At 42.9% G+C, this 12920-nt stretch overlaps 1 protein-coding gene and 1 pseudogene across 1 annotated transcript; both read left to right on the top strand.

Moving 5' to 3' along the window:
- Positions 1 to 5600: 5600 nt before the first annotated feature.
- LOC135434767 (zinc carboxypeptidase) lies at positions 5601 to 7319 on the top strand. Its single transcript, XM_064691449.1, has 5 exons — positions 5601 to 5786; positions 5849 to 6364; positions 6554 to 6647; positions 6726 to 7022; positions 7081 to 7319. The coding sequence occupies exons 1-5, from the start codon at positions 5637 to 5639 to the stop codon at positions 7272 to 7274; spliced, it is 1251 nt and encodes a 416-aa protein (XP_064547519.1). The 5' UTR covers positions 5601 to 5636; the 3' UTR covers positions 7275 to 7319.
- A 3548-nt stretch (positions 7320 to 10867) lies between these two features.
- Positions 10868 to 12510, top strand: LOC135434768 (zinc carboxypeptidase-like; annotated as a pseudogene).
- The last annotated feature ends 410 nt before the right edge of the window (positions 12511 to 12920 follow it).

Genomic DNA, 12920 nt, shown 5'->3' with positions numbered 1-12920 from the left:
TTTTACAATAAATAATATACTTTTTAACAGCTCTAACATATCAATTTTTTATGTATCCATTCCTCCTAGAGCTTTTGCTTTTCAAGATTCTTAAAGCGATTTTATATATCTATCTAAAATATTTTTTTATAATTCGTTGCGTTGGCAACTGCGCATGGAAAGTTTTTGCATTGGAGCTCCTCCTATTTTCAACGCGCGAATGGCGAAGCGCACACTACACGCACACCAATGCAGACAGACAACTGAAAGCTGCCACTCACACACACACATACACTCACACAGAGTAGGAGCTCTCACATACGGCAGCCGGCGCAGCTTCGACTATTTTCGTAGCATACTTTTAGGTGGTGGCCGCATCTTCGTCGCCTCCCATGTACGAATGGCTCGTTATATACGCGCAGCTGGTGTAGATTATGTAGATGGACTATGTGTATATATATATATATATATATTTATTTACCCGACTGTCACTGCAGCGACACGCCCCCTCCCACCGCAAGCCGCCCACCTGCTACACGTATATTTCAATTTGTCTGCAGCTTGGAAAATTGCTTTTTTGTGCATTTTGTCAAATGAATTTTCCGCATCTCTCACAGGACTTATTTGGAATTTGTTTGCTGCGTCTCTTTCGTTGATTTATACGCATTATGTTTTCTTTATTCCTCGTTCTTTTTCCCATTTTTTTTTTCTTTTTGCAGCTCTTCTTCTGCTGTTGGCACTAAAATTCTTATCTCGTCGTCAACTAATTTTGTGATTGCATGCTGCGAGCGGGCCAAAAGATAGAAACGCTCTGAATTTAAATTGGATTTTTGCGCACATTAAAATGCATTTACATGGTGTTAGTTATGAATGCATATGAGAAAATACCCAAGCGATTCCAGGCAGCCGGCCAGCCAGTCAGGCCCTTAAAGAGCCCAGAGACCGGACCTGTGCCCAGAACTACACTAAATGTTTACGTTTCCTGAAGCGTCAGCAAACATTTAGCAATGTTTCCACAATTCGGAAACAATTGCTGGCATTCCAAGAGTGAATGGAGCCATAAAAAGAGGCCCTGGCTAGGTCAGCTGACGTGACGACCGGCCGCAAAATGTACAAATACTAAAAAATAAAATAAAAACAAAATGTAACGAAATACTCGTTACGTGGCTATAACACAGAACATGGCTAATTCTTGCATGACAATTTCACATTCATAACCCTTTTGTCCGGCTGCCACTCTTCCGACCCATAATTATGCTCTGTATGCACAGGCAACAGCTCGCAAGGGGCATATCGACTTTTTCAAGCTGCTTGTAACAGCAGAATTCCCTGAACTTATTTTATTACGGTATTATATAGTTTAAAAGTCGAAAAAAAAGCTTAGGTCTACGACTTAGCTGCAAGTTAATGTAAATTACAATCGATGCTGTAAATGAAGTATGTGACATATGAAATGATTGACATTATTATACATTTTATCGAAAAGGGGCTTTTAACAAAACGATTTCTAATAGCCTAATTCCACTAATTCCATTTCTTTCTTTTTTGCGGCCTGTACGTTTCCCCATAAGAAAACACATTATTCACATTTGCAAAATATATGACATTTTGAAAAAATGTTGGTATTCGCCACGAATAATTCTTGTTAAATTTAAAAAGAGCATAATCATAGAATTTGACTGAACGATCAGGTGCTTTAGACTTTATATATAGTATATAAGCTACCAGAAGCTGTAACTATAACATTATTATAATCTTATTATAACCTTATTATACCCCTATTATACCCTTATTATAACCTTATTATAACCATATTATAACCTTATTATAACCTTATTATAACCTTATTATACCTTAGTCTTCCGCTTGGTAATTATCAAAAGGCACTGAACGATTCCAGCGCTTATTAAAAAATTAAATAAAAAAAGACTTTACACAGCATTTGCAAGTCGAGCAGATCCTACTAGATCACTTGAAGATATTTTTTTTATATTTATTTTACGGCATTTTTTGTAAGCCGCGATTTGCGATTGTACATTTCAAGCGCTCTGTTAATTGTTAATTTTTATGGTCTGGCAATTGCAACAATAACAACAAAAGCAACAATAGCAGCGACAACAATCAGATGAAACAGACAACGAGCTAGAGAAAATGAAGAAATTAAAGTGCCTTAAAAATTGTTGGCTGGCAAGGCGAAGAAGAAGAAGCGGAAGTCGAAGCGCCTATAAAAACAATTTAGCGAGCAATAAAAATAACGAAAATAGCTGCAAATTGAATTTTCAAGATGCGTGCAACGTTTTATTGATAGCCAGATAGAGATACTTAAGCACACACACACACATATAGTGGACATGTGTGTGTGTGAGTGTGTGTGTGTGTGTGTGGGAACTGGGTCCTTTAGCAATTGCCTGGCAAACATCAAAGCCCAAACCGAGTCAGCGAGACCATTAAAGGCGATTTTTTTCGTTTAATACTCAGCAACCCTTTCACGCACTTACGCAGGCAAAAGCAAATATGGAGCGTGGGCTGCGGGGCGGGCCGGGCCGGAGGGTTTCAATTTTAAAGTAAATATTTGCCTCCAGGGTGCTTTTGATATTTATTAGCTCTTGGCTAGTGTGAACGGTAGCAGCTCATTGGCACTGGTCAGTGGATGGACATTAGAGCCTGGCCGAAAGCAATTTCCAGCCCAGCCACTAATGGCCTGGCCCATAAATTTGGGATCTATTTTTTTGCTAAGTGCTGTGCCGGTTGAGCGCCTGTCAATTGGCTACTTTGCAGCAAATGCAAACAAATTACAATTATGCCACAGTCGCAGGGGCATAGTAGAAGTCCACAATCTCGACCCACTCCGCCTGGCCAGGCATAGACAGCTGACAAATGATATCAGAGCTGGGCGACATTAAGCGATTAACTCGTTGAGGCTGCTCTGGTGGGGGGGGACGGGGTGAAGGTGGGGTAGAGCTCTTGGGCAACTTAACATATTGTTAACGTGGGCAAACGGCATGTCTTAAGGGGCTTTCAATGTCCTTGCCTGATGATGCGTTGACTGTTCGACTGTTTGACTGTTTGGCTCTGCGACTGGCCAATGACATGCAAATGTATGCAGATCTGCGCTTTTGTCATGTCAACGCAGGCAAATCGAGAGGTAACCCAAAAAATGTTCTAACCAACTCAACTTGTCTGGCCCGGTTTGCTGCGATTTTTGGGCTCTGCTCTCGTATTTTTTTTTTTTCGATCTTTGTATAAATTGTACTCCTTTTTGGATATTTGCTTAAATCTGCGCGCATGTTTTGTGTGGTAAATAAAAAATGCAAAATAAATGCGTAAATCTCTAACTGAGAGAAAGAAAGGGGGATGGGCACGGGGGGGACCTGGTAAATGTGTCTGCAAAGTTTTTGCAGGTGCCATGTCTTTTGTGTGTCTGGCCGATTTCAGTTTCAATGCAGACGAGCACAACAACAACTACAACAACAACGTTGACAACAACGAACTGAGACAGTTCATCAACTTGACTTGTGATTTCCGGTTTTTTTCTCTTCTCATTCGCCTTTTTTTCTCTGTTCCTCGTTACTTACTTTAAAAGCGGATTAGGCGAAGACAACGCCCACGGTGGCATGGCGCAGGAAAAGGCTTAACGTGCATGTCTGATAGTTTGACTTGGGTATGCAAAGCCCATCAAGCAAAGAACTCAAGCGAAATGCCAAAGCAGACGCAAGTAAGCTATGTGAGAAGCGCATAGAGAGGTCCAAATGGCATGTGCAGCGTTATGTAAAGCTGCGTTAACAGTAAAATTAATAAAAAATAAATGAAATGATATGCAAAGAAATACTTTAGCTAAAAAGCATAATCATATTATGTAGAAAATTCAAGAGAGTAAAGTTCTAAGGGAAATTATAACATTTGGGTTGAAGTTTTTCGAGAGTCTGACTTATCTAATTATACTAGTGCCAATACTCCATGAGAATTATTACGAGTCTTAGTTTAAAGTTATATTAAAGACATGTGGACAATAAAAAAGTTAATTTAGAAAACGGATGAAACACTTCCAGCACAGCCTTTGATCTCTACATTTGGTAGCTTATCGTTCGAATTTTTTTCTTGCTGCCAAATGGAAATTTCCAAAAAAAAAAATCTACAAAAAGGTGAAGCACTCTTATGCCATGCTCAACAGCTGGCACAGCTTGTTTGGAATTCTCACATCCAGGAGCGATGCTTAGAAGCCGCCAACTCCCGCTCCCACTCCCAACGGCAAACCTGAATCGAAAGGTGTGCGCGCCGCACAAGCCACCACTCCGGGCTACAGAATGTAGCTGCCACGTTCGCGTGGCGGCGCTGCGCTGCAGCAAAAACAAATTTTCGAGCGTAGAAAAAATAAAGCGAAAATGTTTTAACGCTTCGCCGCATAATGACAACAAACAAATCGCTTCATTTAACAAATAATAGCTGCCAGCAGCGACGCCAAAAAGCAAACAACAGCAACAACAACAACAACAACAACAAGAGCAACAACAATGCCAGTAAAAACAATTTACGGCACAAAGAATTCTCAACTGAAAAAATAATCGCTTATTGAACACGTCGCCGATGCTGTGCTCAACAAAGACACACGCCCGGGTGCCACGCCCACAAGCATAACGAGTGGCACTTGTTGAAGACGCCCGTGTGCGAAGATTGTACTCACACGAGCGTTGCATATTTGGCAATTAGAAATGGATGCCAAAACAGGTGTGTGCGGCCCATTAATTATGCCACACCCTTGCCCCTGCCCCTCTCCCCCCTGCGTGCCGCTCAACCAGCCCGTAATTGCCGCAAAAGGGGGCGTGCATCGGGTGCAGGCATGAACGCATGAACATTTTGCTGCAACTACGACTAGAACATGGCCTTAATTAACGACCAGGCGGCTTACAATAGGCGAACTGTAATTATCAAGATAATAACCACAATATATTTATGAGGAATGGCCACAAAGCACGCAGTTACACACACAAACACACACACACACAAACTAGAGAACACCTATGCATCCATGGGCTGGTGGCAGCTAAAATGGCCTTGCTTAAGCAATTATCCAATTATTCTGTTAGATGAAAAACACCGACTGCAAATCCGAAAAGCAACTATTTCATAAATTCATTTTCACTAAAGTACAAAAATCCGAATTTGAATTAAATGATTGTAGAATTGTCTTATCGGAATCTTGTGGCTAATGTGATTAAAAATAGTTCATAATCTGCAAGCAAATGCAATTAACTCACCCGAAATGTCCAAGCAGCCGCAAGTTAACTAAGTGAGAAGCGCATAGAGAGGCCCCAAAAAGGAAAACAAAGTATCTAATCTGAAAATGAAAAGAAAGGAATTAAATAGTAAATACTACAGACGAAAGGATAATAATAATAAAATGTAATTTCGCTTAAGCTTCAATTAAGAACCACACGACAAAGGTTAATGTACGAAAAACCCGAAGCCACAGACATCACGCTGACACGGCGAGCAGTTAGGTTCCCACTGTGACTGATAAAAAACGCCTCAACTACCTCAAATATTCAATGAGCTATAAAGGTGAATAGTAAAACCCAGCGATAACATCGCCTAATCAGCTCACATAGGCGATGGCTGAGACTCATGGCAGTCTATAAGTAGTCGTCCGATCGAGAGGTATGCACCCAAAACTTCTGCTGCTATGCGCCTGCCTCAGCCTGGCCAAAGGACTGGATCAGCTTCGCTATGACAACTACAGGCTGTACAAAGTTCAAATCAAGGATGTGCAACAGTCTCAGCTGCTCGATGATAATGAGAAAGACCTAAAGGTAGACCAAGTCATTCGAGAAGTCTCGTCACATCGTCGTATATATCACATATCTACCCACAGCTCAGCAGCTGGCGTGAGGCGCGTCATCCGGGCGACTACTCGGACTTCATGTTGCCGCCGCAAAGCCAGGACGCTTTCGAGGATCTGCTTAAGAAGCACAACTTCAGCTACAGCATTAAGATTGACAACGTGCAGCGCCTCATCGATGCACAGCGTCCAAAGCAACGCACCAGCCAAATGGAATGGACGCAGTTCCACACTCTGGACGAGATCTACGCCTGGCTGGATGTGATCGAGGCGCGTTATCCTCACATTGTCACGCCCTTCACCATTGGCAACTCCTATGAGGATCGCCCAATTCGAGGCATCAAGATCTCCTACAAGCCGGGCAACAGCGCCGTCTTCATAGAATCCAATATACACGCACGCGAATGGATCACCTCAGCCACCATCACGTATTTCATAGATGAGCTGCTCGTGCCCCGTAATCCGGCTGTGAGGGATATAGCACAGAATGTGGACTGGTACATAATACCCGTGCTGAATGTGGACGGATTTGTCCATTCGCATGAAGTGGTCAGTACCAATAAATAACTTGGAGGCGATATATTCTAATGGTAGTTAATGTACGCCTAGATTAGATTGTATCCAAATAACATAGGTGCCGACAAGATTACGAGCTAGCCTTATCAAGCTCTATGTAATTTTAATCAGTCATGAATTGCTACCATTTAATTTCTCATTTGTTTATTGTTTTCCTATTAGGAACGTCTGTGGCGCAAGTCGCGTCTACCCTCGGATCCTACGGGCGAGTGCATTGGCACAGATTTGAATCGGAACTTTGACTATCGCTGGATGAGTAAGTACAATCGAATATATCTCTATCTTTTTTAGCTTTGGATATAATACTCATATTAATTTGATTTCTGTTATCCAGTGATTGGCGCCTCGGATGATCCTTGCTCCGAAACATATGCAGGTCCCTTTGCTGAATCCGATCCGGAGATAAATCAGTTGACAAGTTACATAAACAACTCCATACCGGAAGGTACCATTAAAATCTATATATCCCTGCATTCCTATGGACAATATGTGCTGTCTCCGTGGGGTCACACCGCTGACGAGTTTCCCGAACATTATCCCCAGATGATGGCGGTTGCTAAAGGATTTTCAGATGCTTTGGTCAGACGCTATGGCACGGTATTTACCTATGGATCCAGTGCCACAACCCTCTGTAAGTTCTATAAAATATTTATAGAAGTACTCTGTATCTCTATCTTTAACTATTGTAGATGCCGTATCTGGTTCGGGCAAGGAATGGGCCTATGCCGTGAAGAACATTACAATACCGTATACCATAGAGCTACGTGATAAAGGCGAGCTGGGTTTCCTCCTGCCACCCGAGGATATAATACCTGTGGCACGTGAGGTCACCGAGGGATTTGTGGGCATGATAACGGCCGCCCGGGAAGTTGACGTCCTGTAAGGTGCTTAGCACTCAATAAACACTCGGGAAAACTAGATAAACGCAGATCTCTGATCCTTCACTATCTCTTCATATTTCCACAGTTTCGCTCTCTTTCTCACCCTCTTTTAATCTCTCACACCCTCTTCTAACTAACGCCTTTCTACGCGATTCTCATAACCTAGACTTTAAATGAGGCATTTGTTTGTTACATTAACGACAAAGTAAGAAATCATGGCAGAACCTGCTTGAACGTTAACAACGCCATAAGTACTTGGCCATATTTCAAACTTATAGCCCAAAACCTTGACATGTTCCCTCCAGTTAGTTGGCTCCCATAAGTTCGGTGCACTTCACATGTGAGAAAAGCTGTCCGAAATGTTCAAGCAAGCAAATTGAACTTGAGGTAAACATGCAACTTCCTTCCTAGCGGAGTTTCCTTAGCTTATCCTTGGGCTCCCAGCCGCAACGAGGACACATTTCTCGCATGGCATGCAAAGCTGCCATTTTGCGAAGTCGTGGAGCGGCTTGGGACATTTTAGGGCTAATTAAATCCGTACATGTGACTGCGAAAAAAATAGGCGAATGCTAAACACTTTCCGGCATTGACATTTCTGCCAGTTGGCTGCAAATATTGCGCATACGCCACGTCCTCCAGACAGCCCGCCAGCCAGCCAGTTAAGTAGCCCGCCGGAGAGTCCAGATTTATGTTATGTCAATGGCTTTTCGTTTTTTTTTTTGTCCACAATTAACCAAATGCATTGGCGGACAAAAAATGCACGCCAGGAAGCGGCTGTCGGTGATATTTATGACATTTTAAAGGCTGGCATCCGGCTAACAAGGCGAGTCCTTGTCTTAAAGCTGCCTGCCCGAGTATCCTGGCCAATTAAAAATGCGGCGCTGGCTTATCGCACGCGCAACCAGGAGTTTTCTTTGGTTAAAAGTTTTACACAATTTTCCACGGGCTCCCCCCGCCCCTCCCCCTCGAGCAAAGGTGTTGAAAGTTGAGCGAAACTTTGCGCCGGCGGCCCCTTGTATACCACGGACCCGGCTTTAATCCGGCTTGCTAGCTTTATTGCGCTGATAAGAAATTAATGTGCATGAATTTATTGGTGCGAGTCGCTGCCTGCTGGCAATTAGCAAGCTAATCAAATAAGCCCCAGCTAATTGTTGTTAGCTGTTGCCACTTGCCAGCTGCGAGTTTCGAGTTTCAGTAGAGTCTCGACCCATCCAGCGTCAAAATCTTCAGCCCGTAGCAGAGTGTCATGGCCATTTCGAGTATGGCATACAACTGCATGCTATACACGAGAATAATCTTGACGAGAGCTCTGACAAAGTTCGCCGCATTCAGCACGGAGAGGCTCCTCATCTGGAGGAACATGTGAAGCGCCCCATTCCCAAATCCGTAGAGGCAGTGCATTATATAGGGTATCGTAAATAACCAGTTGCAGTTGTAGCGCACCATAACACGGCCCCGCAACACCTGGTGACTCGGCAGGCAAAAGGCCAGCACGGCGGGCATGGTATAAAAACATGCCTGTATCAGAGCCGGCCAAATGTTTAATATACGCACTCCCAGCATTTCCTGTTTCGATTCGGTATAGAAGTGCAGCTGCGGGTGCAGCAGCATGCCCCAGCAGCTGAGAACCAACACCAGATACATTCGACAGAGCTTCATTTCAAATCAGCGTATCGATAGGCAATGGAACAATTTTTCAAAGTACTCCCAGCTTTTCAGTTGACTTTCTGATGTTTATATCAAAGTTTTGGGATTGTTAAGTTGTAGGAACTCATGATAACGGTTAACGAATCGACTGCTATCACTTGTGAATAATTTAACCGATAGTATATCTGTTAGTACAGGAAATCGATATGCCACAAGTAATCGATAACAGATCGTTAGGAGCAGGTAACAGGTAATCCATAAGATATCACTTGGAGCAACTAATTGATAAGATATTATTTGAAATAAGCAATCGAGAAGACACAGTTTAAAGTAAGACCCGAAAATATTTAGCTTACAACAACTACCCGATACAATAGTGATATGAGCAAGTAATCTATAAGATATCAATTGGAACAAGTACTCGATAAGATATCGATTTTAATAAGCAATCGACAGATATGGCTTGTAATAAGTAGCTGACAAGATTCCGATATAAACAAATATAAATTGGAACAAATATTGATTGGAACAAGTAATTGTTATGATATCGATTGAAACCTAAGTCAAATAGTCTGACACTTATATAAAAGTTCCCATATTTAAAATCGATATTAAGGTTGATGAAATTAATTTTAGATAATGAAAAAGTAGACTGCGATGGCTTATGAGTTTTTAAGTAATGTTAAAGAAATCGATTGGAACATGTAATCTATAAGTATCGATCGGAAAGATATCGGTTGAAACATATTTCAAATAGCTGCCAGCCACATTAAGCTAATATATTAACTGTTTTCTGTTCAAAACTAGCACTCTTTAAAGCTCTTTAATAAGTTTAATTTAATAAGTTTCAGCTGATAAAGTATTACCTGCAAACGCTTATAAATTTATCGATAAGATATCGCTTGCAGCAATTAATAAGATTTTGAACAAGTTATGCATATTATAAGATATCGATTTGAGCTTAAATAAAAACATACACCAGATTATCGATCAACGATTGCAAAAGTTCAAATGAATAATCGATTAACAATAATACAATATTTAATCATACTTCGAGCTTTTATGTTGCCCATCTGTTATGTATATCAAAGTGCGTCAGTTTTAATTTATAAGGGTAATTAAATCAGTTTTTGGCTGATAAAGAACTGCCTGCCAGCACTTGTGAACTTTTCTCATTATCTGATACATGAGCTTTTACATCAATTAGCAAAAGATTAGATCTAAGACGATACTAAAATCTTGTAGCTATGCGAGGTTTTTAATGAATAGATATGAGGCCGTGCGCTTGTAAGCTTCTACCCCCAGCTTCATTTACCTTAACTGCCTCATAAGTCCCTTTGATGCGTCTCTCCTGGCCAAGTGTGGCCACATCTAGAAACCTCACACCCTACGCAGAAGCGTAATAAAAAACACACGTTGGCACACCTCATGCGGTGACAACGGCAAGGGAAACTATATACAACCCCTGCTCTGTTTCTCTAAGACCCGCGCAAAATATGACCAAGCGCCGAAAGTCCTTTAAGCACTCGCCACAGGACAGCCCGGGGACATAAAAAGGCCTAAACAGAATTTCGCACTAATGCCAGCGACAAGTCAAACTGAAGGCTGGAATCTCCGCCAGCAAGCGCTGAATTTATGTGCTCCGGGGCGGCAACTTCATTATGCAGTGACCTACAATGAAATGGGCTGCCGTTGCACAAAATTTATGTGCAAAGTTGAGAGACAGCCTAAGTACCGGGGGCTTGGCCAGACAACTTCAAGTTCCTCTAGCTCTATGCCGACAAGGCAGCCAGTTAAAAGAATCAAAGTTTCAACTGAGATAAAAAATAAAATAAAACCAAAAGCTCAATTGCCTTGGATATTGGAGAACCATAGAAATCCAACGATAAAATCGCCTAATCAGCTAACATAGGCGATGGCTGGGCCTCATAGCAGTCTATAAGTCCGATCGAGAGGTATGCACCTAAAACTTCTGCTGATAGGCGCCTGCCTCAGCCTAGCCAAAGGACTGGAGCAGCAGCGCTATGAAAACTACAGGCTGTACAAAGTTCAAATCAAGGATGTGCAACAGTCTCAGCTGCTCGATGAAAATGAGAAAGACCTAAAGGTAGACCAAGTCATTCAAGGTGTCTCCTCCGTATGGCACAATCTTCTCCTCAGCTCAGCAGCTGGCGTGAGGCGCGTCATCCGGGCGACTACTCGGACTTAATGTTGCCGCCCCAAAGCCAGGACGCTTTCGAGGATCTGCTTAAGAGGCACAACTTCAGCTACAGCATCAAGATTGACAACGTGCAACGCCTGATCGATGCACAGCGTCCAAAGCAACGCACCAGTCAAATGGAGTGGACGCAGTACCATAAGCTGGAAGAGATCTACGCCTGACTGGATGTGATCGAGGCGCATTATCCTCACATTGTTACGCCCTTCACCATTGGCAACTCTTATGAGGGTCGCCCAATTCGAGGCATCAAGATCTCCTACAAGCCGGGCAACAGCGCCGTCTTTATCGAGTCCAATATACATGGAAACGAGTGGATTACCTCGGCCACCATCACGTACTTCATAGATGAGCTGCTCGTGCCTGGAAAGCCAGCTGTTAAGGATATAGCCCGGATGTGGACTGGTACATAATACCCGTGCTGAATGTCGACGGTTTTACGTATTCGCATGACGTGTTAAGTGCCGAGAAAAATCACATGCTGGCGACATAAACTCAAGGTTAGATTATACCTAGATCATAAAAGTTGCCAAATACTTTACAAGACCTCGTCGAGCCTTATCAACTTCTTTGTTGGGAATTAATTTATTAAGTTAACTATTGACATTTGATTTAAGGAACGTCTGTGGCGCAAATCGCGTTTTCCCTCTGATCCCGCAGGCGACTGCATAGGGACAGATCTTAATCGAAACTTTGACTATCGCTGGATGGGTGAGTTTCAATGTCTGCATACTTATTGTGGAATATCTAATAAGATATTATATATTTTCTATACGAATCTGATTTATTTTCCTTCTATCAAAATCTCTTAATACTCTCATATTCAGTGGCTGGCGCTTCAGATGATCCTTGCTCTGACTATTATGCGGGTCCCTTTCCTGAATCCGATCCGGAGATACATCAGCTGACCCGCTACATAAACAACTCGATACCAGAAGGTACCATTAAAGTCTATATATCCCTGCATTCGTATAGCCAACTTGTGCTTTCACCTTGGGGTCATACGGCTGAGGAGCTTCCCGAGCATTATCCCCAAATGATGAGGCTTGCTCAGGGATTCGCTGATGCTCTGGCCAGACGCTATGGTACAGAGTTCACATGTGGCTCCAGTGCCGCAACCCTTTGTAAGTTCTGCAAGTTCTTCGTATACTCCAGCCTATAGATCTATAAATATTTCAGATGCCGTTTCTGGTTCAGGCAAGGACTGGGCCTACGGTGTGAAGAACATAACCATACCGTACACCATAGAGTTGCGGGATAGGGGCGAATACGGATTCCTGCTGCCGCCGGAGTATATAATACCCGTGGGACGTGAAGTTACCGAGGGATTTGTGGGCATGATAACGGCTGCCCGGGGAATAGATGTCTTGTAAGCGCCTTAGCACTCAATAAAGAAACCCCCCCCCCAAAACAAGAATGTATAAGGGAAACAGCCCCCATTCGTGGCGCCACTGTGCTCAGAGCTTTTGGGCTCCGCCCCAAAAACGAGCGGCACGCCGAAGCTTCCAATCAGCGACGACGATGCGGAAAACTGAAACGAATGCTGCCGAGCTCCGGCGTTGATAAGGAAGAGCAGCAGCAGCAGCAGCGGCAGCAGCAGCAGCTAACAGCTAACGGTTCGGTTGCATTTTCTTTTTTATTTTCCACACTGCCTGCTTTTCCGTTTTGTTTTGCCATTTTCATTTCTTTTTTCTTTTTTTTGCACCAAGTGTGAAAGGCGCCGTTGGCCGCCAAGTCTCCGCCTATTTTCAACGCGCGCGCAGCATCCTGCTGGATGGCAGCT

Source organism: Drosophila montana, unplaced genomic scaffold (assembly GCF_035044405.1).
Source record: "Drosophila montana isolate Dmon_TW-CO22-7 unplaced genomic scaffold, ASM3504440v1 contig_3438_1, whole genome shotgun sequence".
Lineage (NCBI taxonomy): Eukaryota > Metazoa > Arthropoda > Insecta > Diptera > Drosophilidae > Drosophila > Drosophila montana.
The sequence above is the reverse complement of the archived record's forward strand: the minus strand, read 5'-3'. Positions and strand labels throughout refer to the sequence as shown.

Excerpts from the sequence above, each read along its gene's own strand:
- LOC135434767 (XM_064691449.1), top strand. The coding sequence starts at position 5,637 with ATGCACCCAAAACTTCTGCTGCTATGCGCCTGCCTCAGCCTGGCCAAA. Across the intron at positions 5,787-5,848 it reads ATAATGAGAAAGACCTAAAG|CTCAGCAGCTGGCGTGAGGC; the intron begins GTAGACCAAGTC and ends ATCTACCCACAG. Across the intron at positions 6,648-6,725 it reads CTTTGACTATCGCTGGATGA|TGATTGGCGCCTCGGATGAT; the intron begins GTAAGTACAATC and ends TCTGTTATCCAG.